This window comes from Rhinatrema bivittatum, chromosome 2 (genome assembly GCF_901001135.1).
Source record: "Rhinatrema bivittatum chromosome 2, aRhiBiv1.1, whole genome shotgun sequence".
NCBI classification, from domain to species: domain Eukaryota; kingdom Metazoa; phylum Chordata; class Amphibia; order Gymnophiona; family Rhinatrematidae; genus Rhinatrema; species Rhinatrema bivittatum.
The window spans coordinates 661974012-662000219 of NC_042616.1; the positions used below are offsets into that span (position 1 = coordinate 661974012).

At 41.3% G+C, this 26208-nt stretch overlaps 1 protein-coding gene across 1 annotated transcript in view; it reads left to right on the forward strand.

The window, feature by feature from the left end:
• Positions 1–22854, forward strand: part of PREX2 (phosphatidylinositol-3,4,5-trisphosphate dependent Rac exchange factor 2) — a 922406-nt gene extending 899552 nt beyond the window's left edge. The window contains exons 39-40 of the mRNA XM_029591436.1: positions 14684–14751; positions 21172–22854. Coding sequence (XP_029447296.1) covers positions 14684–14751; positions 21172–21217 — 114 coding nt within the window. The 3' untranslated portion in view covers positions 21218–22854. The remainder of the gene's footprint in view (positions 1–14683; positions 14752–21171) is intronic.
• The last annotated feature ends 3354 nt before the right edge of the window (positions 22855–26208 follow it).

Sequence of the window (26208 nt, forward strand, 5' to 3'; positions counted from 1 at the left end):
TAGATGATAATGCAAGTAAAACCATAAATTACCTTCTCCCATTAAAACCAGTCACAGGGTTTTAATTTAAAAGAAACATTAATGTAATTGAAAAAAATAACAGAGAATGCAAATTGACTTTGGTGCCAACATCAGCACTTATCTTAATGGACGTGCCATTAATGCACTAGTTGGCAATGTCTAATCCAAGAAATCTTTTTATCAGTCCAATTGACTTTAAAATATTTTCTTGAATGATATGAGAAACATGCGAATTAAGGCATGGCAAAGTTAGAAATTAAGAACATTTTTAAGAAAGAAGAATAAATGATGCTAATACATTTAATCAAATGAAAACCAAAAAAGTAATTTGGTAGGGATAGAACCTTTCAGGGTCATTCTTTATTCTGCAATGTGCCGGTATTGTGTGCGGTAAGGCCTTATTGCATTCGATAAGGCCCTACCGCACGCTATACCAGCTGCATCGTGGTAGTATTATTCTAATTAGGGGAAGGGGAGGAGTGTGGGCAAGGTTTGGGCGGAGTTATCTCCTGGCAGCACTGCGGGAAGTAACTACACATTTTCCTGTGGCACTATGGGAGAGATAATTTGCAGCACGGTCGCAATTGCCCCCTTACCCCCTCTTTTTTTTTTGTGCTTCGTCATTCTGATGAATCTAGGGGTTAATTAGCTAAGCATTGTTTAAGAAAACAACTTTTGGGACAATTACATTTCTTTTCTCGGACCATTGCTAAGGTAGGATCTCAATAGTCCCAAAAGTTTGCATCTTTAAACAATGGACTTTATTATGTATTTATTATATATATAAAAAAAAATGTATTCAGTGAATCCAGCTAACCTTGTTCTTGATGGAATACAATAAGAACACAGAGTACAAAATAAAATACGACATTATATTTTAGCTGGGAGGGGATGGCAGGGATGTGCTCTGTGCTTCTGGCAGAGATACTGCAGCTCTGTTGCCAGCCCCTTAGCATGGGGGAAGCCTTGTCTCTGGTTTATCAGTGCAGCTACAGGGTGGGGGCCCCCAAGCATATCCTGATCCTCCAGGATGGCAACACCTCCTTCCTGGCAAGTCCTGCTCCTGATGCATATGTTAATCCGTGGTCTGAGTCTCTGATCGTGGAGTGACTGGCATTTGTGGTCTATAAAGTTCTGGAATGGGGTTTACTCATGAGGGGGAGAGGGAGCTCAGCCAATCCCTGGGCAGCCTGACTGACTGCACATTCCAACAAGATGAAGAAGGGAGACGTAGCCAGGAGACCTGCATGTTTGCTGACGTTATTGAGATCCGTGAGCAGAGGCGGTTCATGTCTTCAGAAGCAGACAGTCATTACCAGGCAGTGTGCAGCGGTCTGCCGGTTATGAACACCAACGCCGAGCATATCAGCGTCGGTGTTCATAACTGGCAGACCGCCGGTAACTGCGGGATTGGGTTAGCAAGGAGGCGCTAAGGTTGCGCAAGCTGGCTGGCTGAGGTGGTTTTTTTTCTTATTTTTTAACTTTTAAAGAAGTACAGAAAAGCAGTTTTTTCTGCTTTTCTCCAATGTGCTCAGCTATTAACGCCTGCGCCAGATAGGCGTTAATAGTTGAGCGATAAATGTGTGTCTGAGACGCAGATTTATTTTTTTGCATTGGAGTGAATGAGTAATAGCCTCATTCACATGCATTTGCATGTGATGAGCGCTATCTCATTCACTCCATATTGGACACGCTTTAAACAAGGCAATAGAGAGATTAGCGCCTATTTAACCCACGTCCGACTGCGGGTTATACAGTGCGCTCGGCTGAACGCACTGTATTGCATCGGCCCCTAAGTTTGTACCCGAGCCAATGGAGGGTAAAGTGACTTGCCCATGATCACATGGAGCAACAATGGGACTTGAACATTGGTCTTCTGGTGCATAGCCCACTGCTCTAACCACTAGGTTACTCCTCGATTCCTCATAGTGCAATCCCTGCCAGAAGATCCCTCTCATTATAAGTTACAGAGAGATACATTGTTGAGCCAGATACCTTCTTGGGGTGAGAGGGCTCTCATCCAGGGGACGGAAGACCTGTGAGCCTACTCGAAATCCTAGGGAGGCAAGCCCCAGTGACAGATCCTGCTGTGAGAGACTGTATAGGCTAGAAAAGTTCTATTTTTGGAAGTAATTGAGGTTCACCCTGCTTCTTTGGGGAGTCATCTTCGCTGGCCATGCTCAAAGGCTGAAGACCAGTGAACCCACTCACAACCTGAATGTGGCAAGCACCTGTGACAGCATAATTACCAGTTTAGAAAGACATAGCCAGTTTAAGCTTTAAAGTAGTGTTTTGGACTTTGTGTTAATTGGAGAGGCTTTGGATCCCCTCCTTCCCCACTGGGATTGCTGAGCTGTGTGGTAAAGCCTGATCCTGCTGATTTTTCCCTAAGAGAAATCCCCAGGAAAAAGAAACAATCAAGGACAAAGGAATAACTGAATTAAAGAAGGAAAAACGTGAATCAGGAGATCCCATCCGGATTTCCACCCATCAAGGGATCAGGATAGGCTAGGTATCCAAGGAAGGAAGATGACTACAGGTAGGATTTTTGCAATGCAAAAAGGATCCTATCATTAGGACTCCAAGGGAACAGCTGCTGGGAGAGCATGTGTATTTAAAATCACCATGGGCTCTACACAGATGTCTATAATAAGGACACTTACCTACCTATAAGAAAATCCTTACCGATAATCAGTTGTACACTCATTTTTGCACAAATGGGCTTTATTTAACTTTAAGAATCAGTAAACTATTATTTTACATCCAGTCCTGGTCCTATCTAATTATTACTGCATCTCACTTAATGGGAAGCAATTACACTTCAAACCAAGCTGGCGACCTTTTTTCATTATCTGGGCCATAAGCGAGAGCTTCCCCCCATAAAAAGAATCCCCACCAGGCATTGAGAGTCAGAGTGGAATGTGACATGCTAGCTAGAGCAGCCCCAGAAGAGATACATTAGTTATGTGCCCTGAAGGCAATTACCACTTCCAAAACAGTTAAATGTCCATACAGTACCAGCCCTCCCAATATGAGCTTCTGATGGATGACATTAAGCACAGGAGATGCACTCTCCACAAGGTTAAAATGGTTGGCAATAGAAAGACCCCTGAAAGCATAATTTGGATTGCATCCAGTCTCTTTCTTCTCTGAAACCAGCGTCTGTTATGAAACTGAAAGAGCAATCACACAAAGAGTTAAGCTTGCATGAGCTGTTCATGACAGAAATCAAGTCTGGGAAATGGATCTGGTCAACGCCAACAAGTGGAAATAGATATCACAGCAGGATGTGAAGGTCTCTTGTTTTCCCGTGTAAAGACTCCCTGTGTGTTGCAGTTATAAGAGAGCCCAGGTGGAAGGTATAAATATTACCAAGCAGCTGTTTGCAAAGGACCCAACCAACTCTGAATTATCTGAGGAGGCAGGCAGTAGCTCTGGCTCTGAAATGAAACCTGAAAACAAGTTATTGGCGTTCACTTCCAGCAGGTCAAAGCTTTGCACAGACTTTATGTTCTTCCTGGTGCTGACATCATCACAGGTTGATTTAAAAACAAATGGCATTCCTGCAGCAAAGAACCCAAGAATTTCTCGAAAGAGATCAAAGTCTTTAGCGAGCAGTTCTGAGAGCCAGGATTACTCATCTCATTGTCAAGACTACCTAACAATTGCTAAGCTGATTCCTATCAGGCAAGCCATGATAAAAACCTGGAAGGTTGGAGATAGAAAAAAGTGAAGATTGCCCCCTGTCGTCCAGAAGCAGGATCTGCTCAAGTTGCTACAAGAGGAGGTTACTCTTCACATGGCCTTACAACTGCCAAATCTGTGACAGAGTAGCCCTCATGGTTGAAGGGAGATGTCAATGTCTTGCAAACAGTGTCTACATGTCCCAGTCAGCTTCCTGAAGATGCTGATACTGACAAAGATGGAAAATCATGCTAGCCAGGTGTCAAAAATCAGGGAATTTTACCAAGAGACACAGCAGTGGGATTGTTGTAGAATAGAGATGTTAATCGGAACCGGAATCGGTTCCGATTCAAATCGTGCATTTTTTTTCCTCCGGACCAATCGGTTTTTTTTTTATCGGCTGCACCCGATCCGATAAACAAAAAACCCACCCCGACCCTTTAAAACCACTCCCTTAGCCTCCACAACCCTCCCGACCCCCCCCCCCAAAAAAAACATTTTAAAGTTACCTGGTGGTCCAGCGGGGGTCCCGGGAGCGTTCTCTCGCGCTCGGGCAGTCGGCCGATAAACAAAAAACCCACCCCGACCCTTTAAAACCGCTCCTTTAGCCTCCACCACCCTCCCGACCCCCCCAAAAACGTTTTAAAATTACCTGGTGGTTCAGTGGGCCCCGGGAGCGATCTCCCGCTTTTGGGCCATCGGCTGCCACTAATAAAAATGGTGCCGATTGCCCTTTGCCCTTACCATGTGACAGGGTAACCGTGCCATTGGCCGGCCCCTGTCACATGGTAGGAGCACTGGATGGCCATCACCATCTTTAAAAATGGCGCGGGCCATCCAGTGGATGGTCGGCGCCATCTTTAAAAATGGTGCGGGCCATCCAGTGGACGGCCGGCGCTATCTTTAAAAATGGCGCCGGCCAACCAGTGCTCCTACCATGTGACAGGGGCCAGCCAATGGCACGGTTACCCTGTCACAAGGTAAGGGCAAAGGGCCATCGGCGCCATTTTTATTAGTGGCAGCCGACGGCCCGAGAGCTGGAGATCGCTCCCGGGGCCCACTGGACCACCAGGTAATTTTAAAATGTTTTTTTTGGGAGGGTCGGGAGGGTGGTGGAGGCTAAGGGAGCGGTTTTAAAGGGTTGGGGTGGGTTTTTTGTTTATCGGCCGACAGCCCGAGTGCGAGAGAATGCTCCCGGGACCCCCGCTGGACCACCAGGTAATTTTAAAACATTTTTTGGGGGGTCGGGAGGGTGGTGGAGGCTAAGGGAGCGGTTTTAAAGGGTCAGGGTGGGTTTTTAGGTTGTGTCCTAACTCCCGTTAGGGTGCACTAACCCGATTAATGATTTTTGTTCACGATAAATCGGTGGAATTTCTATTGTATTGCACTCTTTAACGATTAATGATGATTTAAAAAATATCAGATGATATTTTAAATCGTCAAAAAACGATTCACATCCCTATTGTAGAATACCACTGGTGTTGGAGGATGTTCCATTCCACAGGAAGGCCATGAAGAACTGGTTCACCAAGCTCACCTGTGTCAAATGTGAGCAGTACTTTTGGAAGCCATTGCACTGAGCCATCAGCATAAATCTGCAAACCAAGCATCCAGGTCTCAGGTCATGTCAGAATCCTTTTAGTTAGTTTTACACCCTGCAAAGCTGGCCTTTTCCCAAGGCTTATATCATGCCTGCTGTTGAAGAATGGATGCGTCCTAAAAGGGAACCACCAGAAGGCTGGTGCAAGAAGCTGTCAATCTTTCCTCTTGAGAGGAAAAAAACAAGAACTGTTGTGGCTGTTTTTGATTGCTGTATTCCAAAGGAGCAGAAGCAATGAACAATGAAATATTTGGAACCCTTTTTAATAAGTAAAAACATTTGAACTAAAAGTGGAATTGGAGTATTTAAATTTAATTTCAAAGTCTATTTTTTTTTACTTAAATCTGACAATGTAAATGAGTGCTTTATGTGCTGTAAGCAGTTTCTTTTTGGGGCCTGAAAGGCTTGTATAAGACAAATTATTGGCAAGGGCTTCTCATCATATGACAGGGCATATCTTTAATTTTACTTAAAGACATTTTAATGCTTCAATAACTTTTTGTTTTTAGTCCTTAACCAACTAAATTTATAAACACAGTCACTTGTTCATGTTTCATGGCTCTCCAAACCCACGTTTCATTTAATTGCCTTCTAAAGCTATGCTTTTTAAAGAGGCATGTGGTGAGGTGGGAACATATAATGCCATTTAATGTTTTGAAATCAGTGTGTCACTTTTATTGTATTTTTATGTGGTATGTAATACAGTACTATAGCTATTTACTTATAATACTGTGTAACATACCACATAAGCGTTTATCTGCATTGGACAAACTCTCTGGAAGCTGCAGAATATAAGAATTTAGAAATAACAACTAAATCATAATTAAACTAATAACAAAATTGTTACAACAGAGCAAAACATCATCTGGTAAATGTGAATATATAAAAATGGAAAAATTAATAATTTAAGCTAGTCCAAAAGTATAGTCCAGACTTTTCACTAACCAAGAATTACTATGTGATTACATATCATATCAGATGTCGAAATCAAATGCCTGCATAAAGTAATCAGCTTTTGCCTTCTTCTGAAAAATAAATTATGTGCCTCCTCACAAAACTCAAGGGGTTCCAGAGCGTTGGGTCAGCCACTGAAAAGGCCCGGTTTCATGTCGCCATTAAATGGGCAATCTTTGGGAAGGGAAGAAGCAAAAGCTCTTTCTCCGAGGATCATAGTGGATGGAAAGTAGTATAGAACGTCTTTCACGTAAATAGGGCCTTCACATGGAAACATCACCATCACCTTCCCCTCCCTGCTCTCTCCCTCTACAGTCCTGGCATCACCATCACCATAACCTTCCCCTTCCTACACCTTCTCTCAACCCCCTGACATCATTTCCATCACCTTCCCTTTCATACCCTCTCCTTCCACTGCTCCCTCAAGATAATCTCCATCAACCTCACTCCCCTCCACCCCTCCCCCTGCAAATCACCTTCCTTTTCCTACCCTCTTCCCTTCTTAGCATCAGTACTTTCCCTCCCCTTCCCTCTCCCCCCCCCCAACAATCACAGCTTCCTAGCAAATTCAGCTGCCTTTTCCAGCAGCACTTACCTGGTGCTGCATCTTTCTGCTATACCTGTTTCTCTCTGTAATTGCAGAGGAGAGCCAGCAGAGGGGAAAACAGAAGCAGCAGCAGATAAGTGCTGCTCTCTGACTCCCCCTACTGGCGGGAGGATATTCTGCAAGCCAGCTGTTAGAGAACTAGAAACTGAAGACTGTTGCAGCACAACAGAGCTACAGCTACAGCACACCGGATGGGAAACGCTGGTATAGAGGGTAACTTTCAAACAACTACACGCAGCATCATATACTCGCATATATGGCTGCACGTAGATTTATGATAGTATCTTATAACCTGCACATTTGATATACACACATTATAAAATACACGTATCTTTCACCCAGAACATACATGCGTACTTATGTGTAAATACATGCAATGCATTGATGCAAGTATTCCAGTGCCTTGAACACGCATACTTATTCTACCTATTTAAAAAATATACCCACATATGTTTTATGCATGAAAATAAAGTAGGACTTACTAACATAAAACCCCATTCATGCACAGAAGTCTGCATATTTTAAAACATGTGCATGTAATTAAATTAACCAGTTTGCTAATTACTCCACCAGTTTGCCCAGTTCATCTCCAGATCATCAAGACCCTTCTGGTTCTTCAGCCTGAACTCCCCCTCAGTTCACCCAGATCTCCTACCCAACCAATTATACCTAATATCAATCATACCAGATAATTAGCAGGTGTAAAATTACACAAGTAAGCTGCCAAATGTACAGGCATCTCTTTTAAAATAGCAACTAGAGGAGGTAATTTTCAAAGGAGTTGTGCATGTAAATGTAACATACAGTCGTAGCAATTTTCAAAAACCCATTTACCTATGTTAAGTGCACTTAATGCTGATAAAACCTATTGACAATTCAATGGCTTATATTGTAGCAATTTTCAAATGCCCACTTACATGGGTAAGGTGAATTTACATGTATTGAACCCAGTTTTACGCATCTAAATACTTTTGAAAACCAGGCCCTAGGCCAGGGGTCAGGAACCTTTTTGGCTGAGAGAGCCATAAACGCCACATATTTTAAAATGTAATTCCATGAGAGCCATACAATATGTTTAAAACTAAATACAAGTAAATGTGTGCATTTTATGTAAGATCACACTTTTAAAGTACAATAAGTCTCTGAAAATATTACACCAGGCCTTAAGACACCAATACATCTCCTATTAGGAAAACGGACCAAGTCAGGCTGCTATAGAGTCCTACACAGAAACTACACGCCAGCAGAAAACCTCACCTGAATCACGTGCTGTCCCTCACCTAACATAGAATAAAGAGACCAAAACGCATAACAAGAAGCATGCAGACAAAAACTGAATTGGAAACTGCAACAAGCCAGAGTCTCTGTATGCAGTGTAACAAAGGAAAAAAGAAACATCACACATCCTTATAAAACAAATCAAGAAATATAAAATCATCAGCAGTAAAACTGTACTAACAAAAAGAACATATTTCGAAACAGCTGATGAGTGGAATATCCAATAATTAAAAACTCATATAAAACATTTCCAGATACCAACAAAATATTTCAAAATAGCAGACACAAAGATCCAGTAATGAAAAATAATAAAGTAATGAAAAATAATAAGGATACAAAATTTTTTTGCTCTGCATACCTGGGAACGTTTGATATCCAGGTGTCCTGAGATTGTTCTGAATTAGCAGGAGGTGGGGTGGTTTGCTTGGAACTTTCTCCTCTCTCAGTCACATACCAGCGCTCTCTCTCACACTGGCTCTCAATGACACACCTATACACACATGCTCTCAGTCACTCACATATACAAATGTTTTTTCTCTCTCACTTATATAGGCTCTTAATTACACATTTACACACATGCTGTCTATCTTTTCACGCTTACACACACACAGGCTTTCAATCACATAAATACATGCTGTCTTTTTCTCTCACACACAGACTCTCATTCACATGCTTACAAACATGTCCTCTCTTTCTCTCATTTACACACAGGCTCTCAATCACATACTCACATGCTCCCTCACCTAAATCAGCTCTCAATCACACACAGACACACATGGTCTCTCTCTCTCATTTAAACACAGGCTCTCAATCACATACTCACATGCTCCATCACCTAAACCAGCTGTCAATCAGACACAGACACACATGATCTCTCTCTTACTTATACACACAGGCTCTTAATCATACATACACATGATCTCTCTCACACACAAAGGATCTCAATCATACACACATACTCTTTCAAACAAACAGGTTTTCAATTACAAACTTACACATACAGGTTCCCAATGGTAAACTTACATTCATGCTCTCTCTCTCACAGGCAGGATCTCAATCACAGACATACTCTCTTTCACATATACAGGCTCTCAATCAATCATTCACATACATGCAATCTCTCACTCACACACACAGGATCTCAAACACACATGCTTGCTCGCTCATTCACTCCCCCCCCCCGGGAACTCGCGGCAGCAGCAGCCACCTCCCAACGCTAACCTTCTTCATTTTCAGCCCTCGCGGAGGCGAAGGCGGAGTCCCATCGGCCGCGGTTGAAGATTTTCATTTTCCTCCGAGCCGCGCTGCAGTCTTCTTCCCGCGCAGGCACCCGATGCTCTCCACTTCCTCTTCCGGGCCGCGGGAAGAAGAGAGCACCGGCGTGCTCTCTTCTTCCCGCGGCCCGGAAGAGGAAGTGGAGAGCATCGGGTGCCTGCGCGATGACTCCAGCGCTGGCACCCGGCTGACACCCGATGACTCCCGCGCAGGCACCCGGATGACTCCAGTCGGCGTGCTCTCTTCTCCTCCCCCCCCCCCCTGGTCTCTTCTTCCGCGCAGGCACCCGATGCTCACCACTTCCTCTTCCGGGCCGCGGGGGGGGGGGGGGGGGGGGGAGGAGAAGAGAGCACGCCGGTGCTGCTGACTCCAGCTGTCCTGCCGCGTTCCGCCCGGGCTGACAGCATTTTAAGCCCGGGCGGCGGAGGACCGGGGAGCAGCTGGGTCAGCGGGGAACCGCGAAGTATGGCGACACTTGTCTGCGAGCCAGATGCAGCCCTCAAAAGAGCCATATCTGGCTCGCGAGCCATGGGTTCCCGACCCCTGCCCTAGGCGAATAAATGGTGGCCTTTCCCCAAAATGTCCCAGTCCACCCCTTTTTTTATGTGTATATATATATGTGTGAAATGTAAAGTAACACATGCACTTTCAACTGCTTCTTATGCAAGTAGATGCTAATTTTTAAGCGCATAACTACTTGAAAATTCACCCCATTACCTCTCTGCATTTTTGTGATGATGCATTTGTGTGTTTGGGGGCTAACGTGAATGCACAACAGGTAGCATATGTAAGCAGAAAAAGACAAAGAGGAAAAATGCACTGCAGCTAGAAAAAGAAATGAAGAAAAAGCAAGAGCTCTAAATAGAAGAATGAACAAAAACATAGCCCAGTTATTACAACAAGTGCACTACTATTCTAGCAAATGAAGTACACTATTATAATTAAAGCAACGTGGAGTCAGTGGAAGTAGCTAGCTGTCTTTTCTTTCCTCCAGCAAGCACAATTTGAGTTCCTTAAATATATCTGTGTAGGTTTAGCATTTTGGTAGCCTCTCTCTGAACTACTTCCACCTTTTCAACGTCATTATGAATATATGGCCTCCAGAACAGAATTAAAGCTGGAGTCTTACTGGTGACCTATAAAAAGGGAATATTAGCTACTCTTTCTTGCTAGTGATACCTCACCACAGAACCTAGATCCTCATAGGCTCAAGCCTCCTGCCTGCCGGACAACCCCTATCCCCAGGGCTGACGTTTGGTGCACAAGTGGGTTAGAGGTCTGGGACTTTGCTATAGCCTCTGCATCAGGGACCCTCCACCAGAGAGGGGGTTGCATATGAAAATAAAAGTTAACAAAAAAAAAAAAAATATATATATATATATATATATAAGATGATACGTTTTTGTTGGACTGGCTTAATACATTTCTTGACTAGTTTATGAGAGTTAATACTCTTTTGTTCAAGTCAGAATTCAAATGAATCTTAGTCCCCTTTTTTCCAGATATTATTGTGTAGTAGGGGTGGGGAAAAAGTAAAAATGTTCAATTGGTTTTTTGTTTTGTTTTTGGTAGGGTTTAACCATGAATTTCATTTCATTTAATGTTTATTTCATTTAAGAATAACAAAATAAACAAAAAATAAAACAGAAAAAAAAAATAAATGTGACCTCCTGAAGCCTCCGGTCCCTGCTACCCATCCTGCCACCCGAAAAAATGCTGGAGCCAGAATCCTCCCTGGCCCTAACTTACCTGGTCCGAGGGGAATCATAAGCCTCAGCCTTGGGTAGACCTAGGCCATAGTAGGACCTGGCCCGACACTGGGGTACATGCCCGATGCTGGGGCCCATCCGGAGGTCCAGACCCGATGCATGTTCTTTGGCCCAAGCCCAGACCCAATGCTGGAATTTAACTCATTCCATTTTGAAAACGACCTGAAACAAAATAGGAAATGTCATCTCATTTCCTATTTTGTTACTCCCAAATGCCCTATTGTGTAGTTGCTTTTGGTCTTTTATACCAACAGGCCTCTTATCCTCTTTACTTAGTTGAAAAGCTGGTAGGATTTAAAGCAGTGGCTAAACGCTGCCATAACTTTCTTGGATAGATGCAATCCAACCCCTCTATATAGAAACATAGAAACATAGAAATGACGGCAGAAGAAGACCAAACGGCCCATCCAGTCTGCCCAGCAAGCTTCGCACTTTTTTTTTTCTCATACTTATCTGTTACTCTTGGCTTTTAGTAACCTTTTGGTTCTATTTCCCTTCCACCCCCACCGTTAATGTAGAGAGCAGTGTTGGAGCTGCATCTAAGTGAAATATCTAGCTTAATTAGTTAGGGGTAGTAACCGCTGCAATAAGCAAGCTACACCCATGCTTATTTGTTTACCCAGACTATGTAATTCAGTCCTTGTTGGTTGTCTGTATATAGATCCACTTTTCTTCATTCCCCCTGCCGTTGAAGCAGAGAGTTATGCTGGATATGCATTGAAAGTGAAGTATCAGTCTTTCTCCCCTGCCGTTGAAGCAGAGAGCTATGCTTGAAATGCATGAAGTATCAGTCTTTCTCCCCTGCCGTTGAAGCAGACAGCTATGCTGGATATGCGAGAAGTATCAGTCTTTCTCCCCTGTCGTTGAAGCAGAGAGCTATGCTGGATATGCATTGAAAGAGAAGTATCAGGCTTATTTGGTTTGGGGTAGTAACTGCTGTAAAAAGCAAGCTACTCCCCGCTTTTTTGTGAATGCAAATCTTTTTTTTCCACATTCATATAAATCTTTATTCTCCCATGTACATTCCTAATTCCAATATACACAAAACCATCTTCCCTGCATCAGTCTTTCAACCATGAATTGTTTTGTGGGTACACTTCTGACTGTTCCTCTGCAGTATGCAGGTAGCACTTGTGAAAAGATCATATATTTAGCTCCATGTCTAAGATTCCTTCCTTACTCCTTGAACTACACTAGAACGTAAGTTTATACTCACCTGGTAATTGATGTTTATGTGCACTGTGATATCTTGTTAGCCGCCCCCCCCCCCCCCCCCACACACACACATACACTTTTCACATTTATCCAGCTAACTTCTATGCCCTTCTCCTCTACTGTCAATTCCCAACTCTGCACTGTCCACCTTGCTGTGCTGTATGCCCAGAATAGATTTCCTGACTTGGTGTATTATATTTCCTCTCTGGTCTTTTTCAAATCCTGTCTAAAACCCATCTTTCTGAGGCATTTTTTTAAATCTTAACTCCTGATTTTCCTGATCACAACCTTGTCCTGTATGTAGGCCTTCTTCTAGATTATCCTGAGAAGGCAGGGATTGCACTCGGGCTGTCAGCTGCCGGTATTCAAAATGGTGCTGATAGCCTTTGCCCTCACTATGTCACAGGGGCTACCAGTGCCATTAGTCGGCCCCTGTCACATGGTAGGAGCAATGGATGGCTGGTGCCATCTTGTGCTCCTACCATGTGACAGGGGCCGACCAATGGCACCGGTAGCCCCTGTGACACAGGGAGGCCAAAGGCTATCGGCGCCATTTTGAATACCAGCAGCGGCAGCCCGAGTGCAGGAGATCGCTCCAGGACCCCCGCTGGACTACCAGGGACTTTTGGTAAGTCTTGGGGGGGTCAGCAGGGTGGGGGGTTTATTCATTAGATACGTTGTATTTGTGGGGGTTCGCCATACGTTTTGTGACCCCACGAATACAACGAATAGGGACATATATGTTGTGGATTGCCAATACATCGAAAACAAATGCACACCCCTAGAAATAGACCCCCAGGGTCCAACATGCAGGAGGTGAACCTTTTCAGTGGGGGCTATCTCAGTGGTGGCAAACTGGATGGGTGTAAGTAAGAAATAAAAAGGCTGGACACTCTGGATGGGTGTTCAAAACAAACTTTACTGTAGCAGATCTTCAATTGTAATTTACCAGCACCACACACATTTGTTCTGTGTAACATCCTTGTCCAGAATAAGAGTTCCAAAAGTTCTCTTCATCGTTGCAACTGTCCCTCAGTGTTGGGGTCCCAAGATATCTCACCCTCTATGGCAAGGAAAAGTATGAATCCCAAATGAGCATGAGTCTCCTAGGTGTGAACTGAATTCCCTTCTCCAAAATTCCTGCGGTCCACTTGTTCTCCAATACACCACTTCTCCATCTTCTTTTCTTTTTCCAAGGTAGAGACTCTAATAAGAGTCTTGAGATGAAATCCTCTTACTCCTAGTTCTCCTGTTCAGATGGTAAAGTTGACTCTTTTGGGATAAAAGCTCCATTCCTCAGCTCAGCTCTTTGCCCCATGCCTGGGCAGGAAAGACTGCAGCAAAACTTCACCCCAGCAGAAAAAGGCTAAAACATCACAAGAAATCTTCATACTGTCTACTCAAATAGAAACAGCAGCTCTTCACTTTCTTCCTGTCTTTTCCGTGGAAAGGAATTTTTCCTCCCTGAGCAAGGGTGTGAATCCAGTAAAAATCTAAAATTCTTCAAACAAACTCTTAAACCTCAGCAGCCAGGTAGTGGTCTAGAGTGGTATTTGCCTTCTTCCTGTTTTGTGCGGCCAGGGATGAGAGGCCTAACCCACCAGCGATAGGGGAGCTAACAAAAAATCTCCTTCTCCTTCAAAGGCTCACCAAAAAAAGCCACACTGATCTCCCCCTGCCTGCCCTTAAGCAGCCTACCACTGCAGTCGCCACCCTGAGGTGCCTTAGCAAATGCTTTGCCTCACTCCTCTACACTAGGTCTCTGACTAAGTCCAACTAGTAGAGGTCCCAAGGGAGTCTCTACATGGCTGTTTATCTTAACTAGATTACAAGCTATACTAAGCAGGGGCTGTCTCTTATGTATATTTATGCAGTGTTGTGTCTAGTAGCTTTATAGAAATAAGTAGTTGTCGTAGCAGTATGTGACAAGGAAAGTAATTGAAATAGATGTGCTTTCAGCTTAATCTTAGAGACAGAGAAAGATGGCCTCTTGGATATGAGGTCAAAGATTTGTTTTACAGAAAGCTGGCACCAGTAAGGAAAAAAGCACAGGAATAAGACATGCCCAAAACAAGAGGTACAGAGAAAAGAGTGGAATTGTGAGCAAAGAAGGAGAAATTCTATTGCAGGGAAAAATAGAGCAGAAAGATACTGTAGTTAAGAGCAAGGCCATGAATTCACTTGTATATGAGAGTCAAGAATCTGGACATGGAAAGAGAAGCTTAAATTAAAAATTGGATTGGGTTTGCGTATGGTAAAATGTTTTCCTTTATATCTCAGGGAGCAAGAGTACAGAACACTGCCAAGAATCTAGGAGTAAGGGACCGAACTCCGCAATCAGCACCAAGGTAACTATATTAGAATCTGCTTCTTGAAATTCTTAAAAGCCTGTGAAAATAACATAAAACCAAAAATCAAACAAGTAACCACTATTTAAAAATATATATCTGAAGATTTTAGGCTATATAAAGACCATCAACCAGCTAAATGTACAAGGAGCACACATTTAGCCAGGCAAAAAAGGGGCAATGCCAGAAGATTTTTTAAGATGAGTTTTAGATTTAGCTGGTTCGCATGGATTTTCAGCATTAACAGGTTCATTTATCAAATCAAAAGAGGGAGAGAGAGAGAGAAGCGCCTCTGGGGTGGCACACATATTAATCAACTATTTATACCACTGTAGGAGGATCCAGTAGTAACTTGAGGTAAGGTTTTGGTGGTGGTCTAGGGTTTGGGGGACAGTTTTACATGCACAGTCAGAGGTACGAATTGCACAGTACATATCAGTGAAGATTTGATGTGATTTGGAGTGAGGAAAGGTACGCAAAGATAAGATTTGGTCATTGTACTCTCAACCTAGCTTAATGTATCAATATTTGACTTAAATAAGAGCCTTATAAAGAGTCTCTCTCTCTTTCTCTCTTGCCTCAGGCCCAATTTTTTTTCGCGGGTGCTATTCATGCAAACTTTTTAGCAAAATGATAAATCTAGGTCTAAATTGGCTAACTTTAGCTATACATTGTTAGCTCCACAATTAGAAGGCCTAAATCTAGCCAGATCAATTTTGGGGCATTTTGCAACTGCAAAGCCTGCTTGGTTCAAATCTACTAGGTTTGGCTGAAAATTTGATTCAAGATAATTGAGTAAAGTTTCCTGTGTTGCCCTGTCAACAGGCTTTTGAAAATTGACCCAGTAATACATTACTCTTATGGCTGGAGAATCATCATAGATTTTGTAATTCCTATCTTATTTTTATACATTGCTCTGTGATTTTTGGGTTGAAGGCAATTTACCATTCGTTTTAAAGTATTAGATATGTATCATTGAAGTGCCTGATAGATAATGAATTCATGATTGTTATTGTAAAGCTACCTACTTGATATTTCTGTTTCTTGATATTTCTGTGTTTCTCATTCACTGTCAAAATATAGTATAAATAATAAATAGTACCTGAAAATGCAATGTATTTTATGATAAAATCTTTTAAAGGTTAGATATAACCTAGAACCCTCTTCATTAGTTGTAACATTTTAAATCACTTATGTTAATTATCATGTTTAATATTTCTCAAAAAACATTTATCATTTAACATGTAATGCTGGGATATAAATATTTCTTTGGTATTGAACACAAGTGGTACAGAAGTAGTCAGTATAAATAATGCATGACCCAAATAAGTTGCAAATGTTGCATTATGTTAGTATCCATGAAACCCATATGCACAAGAAATACATCTAGGCTCAGAGTCTCTCCTGTAAGGGATATCTTACAGCTGGTCACACTCTATGATGAGTAGCTGGGATATGTCCTTGAAAGTGTGGACAAGAATGACTGGGCAGATTGGATGGGTCATTTGGTCCTTTTTCTGTCAATTTTTACTCCCATCCCCTATGCTCATAGTCACAAGCCTACCTAAGAGTGACTATAGCTAAGGTACTGTGCCTCACAACCACCAGACAAGTCTGCCTTTTCTGGTTCCATCCCAACTCTTTAGAATGTTTTGCCACCTGGCATTAGACTAGCTCCAAATCTGCTAGTTTTCAGAAACCACTAAAAACTTGGGAATCTTTGAGATGGGTTTTGGGCAGCAAACCTAAACAGTTCCCTTTCTCAAGGCATGCTTGTGGAGCCTTAAAATAGAACAGCATATTGGATCCTTTAGAGCCTGCTGTACACACATAAATCAATCATTCTAGTATACTAAAACTGCAACTATATGCTTTCTTTCATTGCTGTACCTAAAAAGTGCCTTATATCTTTTGTTATACCTTGCAGTGCTTTAGACCTCTCTGATGTGTCTTAAATGCCTCTCTGATGCATTCTTCCCTGACCTATTTATTTTTGTTAATCTTTGTTGATAGTTTTTGTGCTTTTCATTTATTTGAGATGTTAAAATAATTAACACAGGCCTTCTGTAACACTTTGTCTTTTTATTTTAGTAATTGAGATTTCATGAATATAAATGTTGACCTGCTGCAACACAGCTTGAGTTCACTTGTTGGAAAAGTGTGAAGTAAATGTAGCCCCTCTTCAAATGGTTATCCTGGAAGGTGGGGGTCCCAGGGTCAAATCTTCACTCTGTCCTACATCCTTGGGGGTGTTGTTTCTTTTAATGTGGGGAGGGCAGGATTACTTATCTAAGGCTCAAGACATAGAGATGACTCTGTTTTTCTCATCTGGAGAGTTATCTTTTCAATGTAATTCCATAGGATGTGAGTGCCAACAAAATACTCTGAATCCACAGATTGGGTCTCCAAATGAAAAATTTACTACAGAATTCTTCAATAGTAGGTTGTGGCATTCAGTGCGCAATCACTGAAATATGGCTGAAACCCACTGACATAGCCTTAACCCACCAATTGCCCATACATCTTTACGATATATTCTCAATACCCAGACAAAAAAAGGGGCGGTGGCTTACTTCTAGCAGCCAAGAAAGATCTAAGATTAGCCCTCCATATCGCCAACTCAACTTCTAAACTTGAATTTGCCGTCTTCAGGTCCAAACACCTACAAATATGCTTAATCTATGCCCCCCCTGGGCTCCTAGATTCAGACCCTTCCCCTCTTATCAAAAGCATCACAAAACATATCAACACCGATTCCCCAGCCATAATCCTGGGAGACTTCAACGTACACATCAACGCTACCCCTCAATCCCCCAATTGCGAATCACTACTCTCCACTCTTAGTCACATAGGCTTTAAACAAATCATCAATAGTCCCACCCACAAAGCAGGACACACTTTGGATTTGGTGTTCTTAAACAAAGTCCTCAATATCGCCGCTAAACCTAAATGCTCACCTGTTCCTTGATCTGACCACTGGATGATCTCTACTACTCTTAAAACCACCGATCTCCCATCCCACTCCCTCACAAAAACAACAGTTCAAATCAGGAAACCATGTACCATGGACAAACTCAGTTCCCACCTCTCCAAAGAACTAACCCAGCTCGATCTCTCAGATGCAACTGCAGTCACTACTTCCTGGTTCAACATTACTAACAAAGTAGCAGAGCAAACCTGCCCCATAACTATGAAAACAATACACTGGAACCCTTATAACAGGAAACCCTGGTTCACACCAGAATTGAAGACTCTCAAGTAGGAACTAAGAAGCAAAGAACACAGATGGCGAAAAAACCCCTCCACTACGACGCTGACCACATACAAATCACTCATGCATCGCTACAGGAACACTATCCTCAGAACAAAGAGAGATTTCTTCGCCCGAAAAATACATCACTTCATCTTTGACTCCAAAGCCCTATTCTCATACGTCTCTGCTCTCACCAAACCATCTCTCCTACTATCCCGGATGACCAAGCACTAAGCAAAGCCGCAGAACTTGCTACCCACTTCAAGAAAAAAATCACTAATCTGATCACCCCTCTGATCTCAACCAATCGCCAGCCCCCTCCACTTCCTGCCTCGTCAATCCTCTGTGATTCAAGATTCGAAATTTTTGAGCCTACATCATCTCTGGAGATAGAAAACATCCTCAAGAAGCTCAAACCATCCTCTCACCCATCAGACCAGATCCGTCAAATCTACTCATCTCCATCCCTAAAACCATCGCTAAGCCCATTGCCAAAATCATAAATTGTTCCTTATCACAAGGGCTAGTACCAGATCCTCTAAAGCTCGCCACTCTCAAACCCCTTTTAAAAAAATAAATCTATTGGCAGCTGATCCTGCAAACTTCCGCCCTATAGCCAACTTACCATTTATTGCCAAACTCTTGGAAAAAATCGTCAACAAACAACTCACAGAATATCTTGAGGAACACAAGATCCTCGCCCCTTCCCAGTTCGGTTTCCGCAAATCTTTGAACGCCGAATCCCTATTAATCTCACTAACAGACCCTATCTTCCTGGGCCTAGAAAATAAACAACCGTTTCTTCTCACCCTTTTAGATTTATTGGCAGCCTTTGACACAGTTAACCACTCAGTACTCCTTGACCGCCTAGCAGACAGAGGCATCACCGGAGTGGCCCTCAGCTGGTTTAAATCTTTCCTACGCAACAGGTTTTTCAAGGTCAGAATTAACAAAAAAGAATCCCACCTAGTCAGCTCCACTCTGGGTGTCCCCCAAGGATCGTCTCTCTCCCCAACCCTTTTCAACATCTACCTCCTCCCGCTCTGTAACTTACTTGCAAACCTAAAGCTAACTCACTATATCTATGCCGACGACGTTCAAATATTCATCCTGATCACGGAGTCCCTCACCAAAACCCTCAGCTTCTGGGACAGCTGCCTTCGGTCAATCAACCACCTTCTCACCAGCCTTAATATAGTTCTAAACACCAACAAGATGGAGATCCTCATCGTCTCCCAGGACGACAGCTACAGATCAACCAACATCCCACCTTCATCCCAATTAAGTCTCTCCCAACAAGTGAGAGACCTGGGTGTCATCCTGGACAACCACCTAAACCTTAAAAAATCCATTAACAATACCACTAAGGAATGTTTCTTTAAACTTCAAGTCCTAAAAAAATTGAGACCCCTCCTCCACTTTCAGGACTACCGCATGGTACTCCAATCCATCATTTTTTCAAAAATGGACTATTGCAACTCCCTCCTCCTTGGACTCCCAGCCAACCACATCAGACCCCTGCAGATGGTGCAGAACTCGGCCACTAGGATCTTGACCAACACCAACATAAGAGAACACATTACCCCTATCCTTCGGAACCTCCATTGGCTACCTATCAAATTCAGAATTCTCTACAAAGTCCTAACGACAATCCACGAAGCACTTCACAATCTTTCTCCTCTCGATCTCAAGATCCCTTTACGGTCCCACTCCTCCTTCAGACATGTGAGAAGCGCCTACAAAGGCACTCTATACTCCCCCCCCCCCCCCCTCCAGCCGAGACCTCTCTAAGGAAACGCGCTCTATCGACAGCCGGTCCCCCTCACTGGAATGCTCTCCCCCCGGACCTTCGTCAAGAACCATGCCCACTGACTTTCAAAAAAAAAGCTCAAAACATGGCTATTCAGCTTAGCTTTTCCCCATGCTGACGATCATTAAAGACGCTTAAAGACAATTAATACTTATTTAATTACGCTTAATGGCAAACACTAACATTTATTGTACGTTTAAGGACGACAGTTTAATGTACACTCCCGTGTCGATTTATAATTTGTTTGTTACTTCTATCTCTGAATCTACTGTTAATTTCTTGAACTATCATTATGGTTGGCATTACACCTGATTGTTATATTAGTAGTTTGTATTTACCCCAGTTATTTATCTTCATGGACCCCAGTTACATTTCCCCCTGTTCCATGTAATGCTCTTATGCAATGTATATAACTACTGTTTTAATGTAAACCAACGTGATATGTATTTGCTACATGAACGTCGGTATAGAAAAATTCAAAATAAATAAATAAATCTCTAAATCAATTCTGCACTGCCACCTAGATCTATGATGCACCCTGCTTTTATTCAGACAGGGAAGCTAACTATCCCAGCAACCTCACTGGAGGTACTATTCCAAAAATGATACACCCTTCCCTCTACTGCCTAAGCCTAACTTCTAGTCCAAGGTTTTGGAAACTAGGTCCATATAATGATGATCCTAAGGGTTTGCCACATAAATAAAAAATGATGAGGATGTAAGCCTATAGCATAATTGTATTTGAATCCAAGTTAAAATCTAGGAGAAAGTTAAACATCTGTGAAGCAGGTCAAATGCTAATCTGTGTTTGAACTCACTGATGTTGCCACATTCCTCCCCATTTATTGGACTTCTGCTTTAAATTACATGGCAGAATATCTGTGTACACAATTGTATATGTGTTTGCTCTTGTTTCATTTTTTCAGTTAAATTTGGGCCGCAAGGCCCTTCGTTTGATGGTTTGAACATATAGAATTCCAGCAGTCATTTTGATCCTGAGGAAAATTAGATTATTTGTAGAATGTTATACCTGTTATTATATCTATGAGCCTTCAGAAACATACCAGAGTATAGAAAGAAGGGACTAATGTGGTCTCAAAAGCTTATGTACAGCACAAATGTGGATAAATTCTGGCAATGCCATTAACTCATGGCATTGCATTTTCATTGTGGAACCTTGCTTTAGAATCAAAGCAAGAAATCAATGTAATCAGCTATGATTTCAATACTAAAAAAAGAGATTATATTTGGTTTCAGTGGCTTGCATATATCTTTATGGCTCTCATATGTTCTAGGGTAGTTTTGTTAAAAACAAATTCAACAGTGCTAATGTGATTTTCCCATTGGTTTCTGGTAGGTTGTACAAGCTGTGCCAGCCACCACCACCTGACGGAGAAGCATAAAGACTGCCCAAGAAGCAAGGAACTGTCAGTTTTAGAAGAGTGGGTTAAAAAACAAAAATAACTCACACTTCTTGTAGCATATACCTGGAATATTGACTAGGTAATCTTGCTTTACACAGGTTCAAGTGAGGCTTACCTTAAGTACTGTATTATCTTGCAAAGCAAAGGACTGCTAGACTGCACATACCAGGCTTTATTCAGTACACATCAGTATTGTAGACATGTAGCAAATGTTACCTGGAAATTTTACACTGGACTCAGATTCCATCTGACAGAAAAACAGATGTATTCCATTAATTTGACCTTTCATAATTAAGATGTAGCAGATTTTAATATACTGTGTATATAAATATATATATAAAGCTGTCAAATGTGTACTTTACTTATTGTATATTTATATATAATGCACATACATGTGTTTGTATGCACATGGTTATCTTTCACATACATTAAACCCTAAATACAGAGTTATACAATACAGTCCTCATATATAGCCTTCCTATAATGCATTTGAAATTGTTTCACCTGTATTTCACTGGGACTGGAAACAATTACCTTATGCAGTTTAAAAGTGCTGATCTATATGGTATAATTCATTGAACCACCTGCTAATTAAGGGGTCAATATGCAAAGCCATTCAGTCAGAAAATTCACAAGTTATCCAGCTAAACAGCAACTTTTTGAATACTGGTATACTTATCCGGCTCAATCAATGTTTCCCAGCATTCTCCTGAAGGCATACCTATCCAGTTGGGTATTTAGGATTGCTACAATGAATTTATATGAGAAAGATTTGCATATACTAGATCTCCAAAGTATGTAAATCTATCTCATGAATATTCATTGTGGCAATCCTGAAAACCCGACCGGATAGATGTGCCTCCAGGAGAAGGTTGGGAAACACTGACCTAGCCTCTTTATTAACCAGCTAAAATCTAGTTGGAAAAAAAGAGGCATTCTGGGGTAGGCTTGTTATCTGGTTAACGTTGCTGATTTTCAGTTGTATCTGGCTAAATTAGCCAGGTAACTTTAAACCTGCTTCAAAGCTGCATCAGACCTGTTTCATAGCAAAGATGAAAGCAGCCGGCATTGCACCAGAGAACTGTGATCCTGGCAGAGGACCTTCATTTCTAGAGAAGAAGGGAGGGGTTAGATTGGGGAGCGGGGAATGGGAGAAAAGGGGCACTTTGGGGCATTTTCAGAGGAATTAGGAAGGGGCTGGGCTAAAAGGGTGGCTGACCTCCGGAACCCACCATATCTTTTTAATATGCATTTGGAAAGGTTTTGGGGGACACCTCTTTTATATCCGGCTAGATTTTTAGCTAATGATTGATTTATTCAGTTAAAATCTAGTGGGCTAAGTGCCCCAACATTCAAAAAGTTGCCATTTAGCTGGATAACTTGTGAGCTATGCAGGTAAAGGCTTTGACTATTGACCCCTTAAATAGAACGTGTAGAAGCTTACAGACGTTTGGTAATGAATGTGCATACACTACTCACCAAGTACTAACTTGTGTACAATCTTCTGAACACTGCCCTAGCACACCCAAAAACTACACCTTTTTAAAAAAAAAAAAAGTCTCATTTACAAGTGACACTGCTAGGACACACATACTTCAGGCTCTTATACAATATTATGTGCATAACCTCCAATTTTACATGCACAGGCATTTTGAAAATGTACCCCTTAGTGCATCTTGATATAATCACTTCACTGCAGCAAAAAATGAATAGTTTTATTTTAAAAAATTAAGTAAATAAGGTTACTTCCTGAACACAAGGAACATATTGTATCAGATCTTGTTCTTTTTTCACAGCATTATGAGATTTGCAACCATGCATTCTGCAGAAGTATAATAATATAATATAATCTCATCACTAAAAAGATAAACAGAACTGAAGAAGAATGTTCTGATGTTCATTGGGCATTATACCATGCTGTTATAAAAATATGCCTATTTTTATGTTAAATATCCAAACTCTGTAAAATCTATTTTCTGGAGCATACTTGCATCAACTTAATGCAGACATAAGGGAAAAAGCACAGGACTGCTTCTATGGTCAAGTCCTAAAGGGAACGAAGAAAGCGTGCATGGGGGTACCTTGCTGGTGTGGCAGTTACTACCCTTAACCAAATAAACCTTGATACTTTTTGTGCAACTCCAACATTGCTCTCTGCTTCAACAGCAGGGGAAAAGGGGAATTGGATTTAGACAGCAACCATTGAGGGGCCCGACTTTTACAGAGCAGCGGTTACTATCCTTAATGAAAGCATGGGATTACTACTACCAATAAGCCTTGATGCTTTTGATGTAACTGCAACATTGCTCTCGACTTTAAAGGGAGGGGGGGTGGTGAGGGCTGAAAGGAAAAAGAAATTTGGATTTAGGGACAACCAACACAAGCCATAACTTTTTTATAGTCTGGGGTACTGATGCTCAGACACTAAGAAAAAACACAGGACTGCTTCTACGGCCAAGTCCATCAGCAAAGCACAGCAAGCAGAACTGATACATGGAGGTAACCTGCACAAAGTGGCAGATACTACCATGGGAAGCTTGCAGGACAGACTGGATGGACTATCCGTCCTTTTCTGCTGTCATTTCTATGTTTCTATGTCTTGACTACAGCAATAAATAGGAAATAACCCATACTTCTTTAATATGTTCTTGCTTATCACCACTTGCCTCGAAATTTTCAAAGTTTCCAAAGAATTAAAGGCAGCATACTGTTTATAATTTAAATTTCTGGCCATGTACCATATATCTGGGCACTGCACAAATACCACACAGCTACCATGTTACTTCGGTTTTTTGTTTGACTTTTCATGTTTGAGTGCTTTTAACAGACCATCTGCATGTAACATGGTCTCTCAATATGCCTGCGCAAAATTTCCATCTGGGCCTTCAAGCTGGTCTCAAAGCACCTATTCAATGTACACGATTGCAACATATGATAAATACATTTGTTCTGTATCTGTAGCAGGTATCACAACTCTCCATTTACTCTGTACTGTAAAATAACAGATAACAATAGGTTTACCTTGGATAACTCATTATTCCTAATTGAGAGACTATAGAGGATATGTTTATTCATGACTAGTTAAACCCCAGCATCCCTTCACGCATCTTATGCAGACCATATTTAATGAGTTCTTCAAGTTTGGGAGATGAAATTCTTTAATGTGAAGCTCAATGAGACAAAATCACTTCCGGCCAGCTGCTTTAGTCTTGCAACAGTAGGTTAAGTAGCCAAGCGTAGTCTGTTGCTGTTATTTAGTCCCATAGTTATCTGTCTAAACTTTTTCTGTAAATAACCCTCAAAAATACTATTCTTTATTGTCTCAGTCATTGACTGGGCTGCATTTCAATCTAAATTTTTTTTTTTTACTTTGCTACAATAAATGAAGTGCTAGAAATGAATTCTTTAAACTGTAATTGTTGTGGCAGTTGTTTTGCTGCTGTTCCCAACAGTTTAATATCTGTGCAGCATTTATCACAGCTATTCACAATTGTTCTTTCTTAGAATAATAATTATTCATTAAACTAGAATATTGCCAGAAGCCTTTTATCTTGTGCCCCCTATTAGAGGTTTTTGTTCTCAGAAACCAAGGACCCAACTCAAGCCTTTATGGTTTGGTGCTGAAGCATAGAGAGGACCCACTTGCTGAAAAAGGTTGAATTGCTTAGTCTTTTGGGACTTCTGACCTTTTATTGCATGCAGATCTTATAAACCCTTTGCTTGGTAAAAAGGATTTAATTGAGGCTATAGTGTTTTCCTTATTAGCCTCCAGCAAGTGGCTAGCATTTGCCCATTAGATCAAAGTGAATGTTGTTCCCAAGACACATAGGATTTATTTAGGCATATATGGTAAGCTTATTAATTATATAGAATTTCATGAATGGCCCAGTCTGTTATTTTGTGGAGACATACATCTAAACATTTTGGGCCTGATTTCTCAAGGTATTTCTCTCATTCTATTCATATAGAAATAATCATTAAGTTGCCACTTTGTCTCTTACAATGCATAAATTAGACATATTTACTATAATTTAGTATACTTACTCTGTTTTTTTTAACAGTAGGTTGTATGTAGGGGGAACAATAATCATTGATGTCAATGCATTTAGAATAATAATACAAGGAACATGCTTGAAAGACAACAAATAATTCTAGTCAGCTGTCCTGGTGACATCATAGACCATAAAATTAGAATATTGAGGCAGATTTTGCTGCCTAGAAATGTACACATAGCCATGTATTGTTGTAAAGCTTGTACTATTTAAGTGCAGCAACCAGGTCAGATTTCAAGGTATTCACAGTTGAAAATCATTAAAAAAATTACTTGCGTATTACATATTTTGATTATTCTGAAATCTAGGCAAGGCTCATTTGAGGCATTTGAAGCTCAGTGTTCATCATCTCTAGGTTATAGTACATGTATATTTGTGAAAAGTTTGCATTTTCTTTCAGATTTTATTTTACATATATATATCTTAGCAATCCAGGTTTTGCTTCTTTGGAAGAGGATGGAAATTATGGCTGAGCACGGTCATTGTACTCCTACCATAGAGAATATCTTTGCATTTGTATGTACAATATCTGGTACCTGGGGATAGAAGTGCAAGATCTTTGTGCGTGTTCTTGTGTACATAGATCTTTATCTGCCAGTTTGATAGGCTATTTTAGAACAAGTTCTGCCTCTAGTATTGTATATAATATAAACTTCATGACACAAAAATATAAAGAGCTTATGGGAGCTGTTCAAACAAATACAGTGCATCATTTTTTGCTACAAAGGAAACTTCAACCACAAAAGTTACTTTTTCAGACAAATAGATTTCAGTGCAATGGTTCAGTAACAATCCACCGATTATCTTTTTTATCTATAAGCAAAAAATTAACAGTATCTGTCTGAAAACAGAAATCAGTGGAACAGATGCTTTTTTTGTGTTTTTTGCTAAATGATTTGTTGCAATGTTAAAATTAAC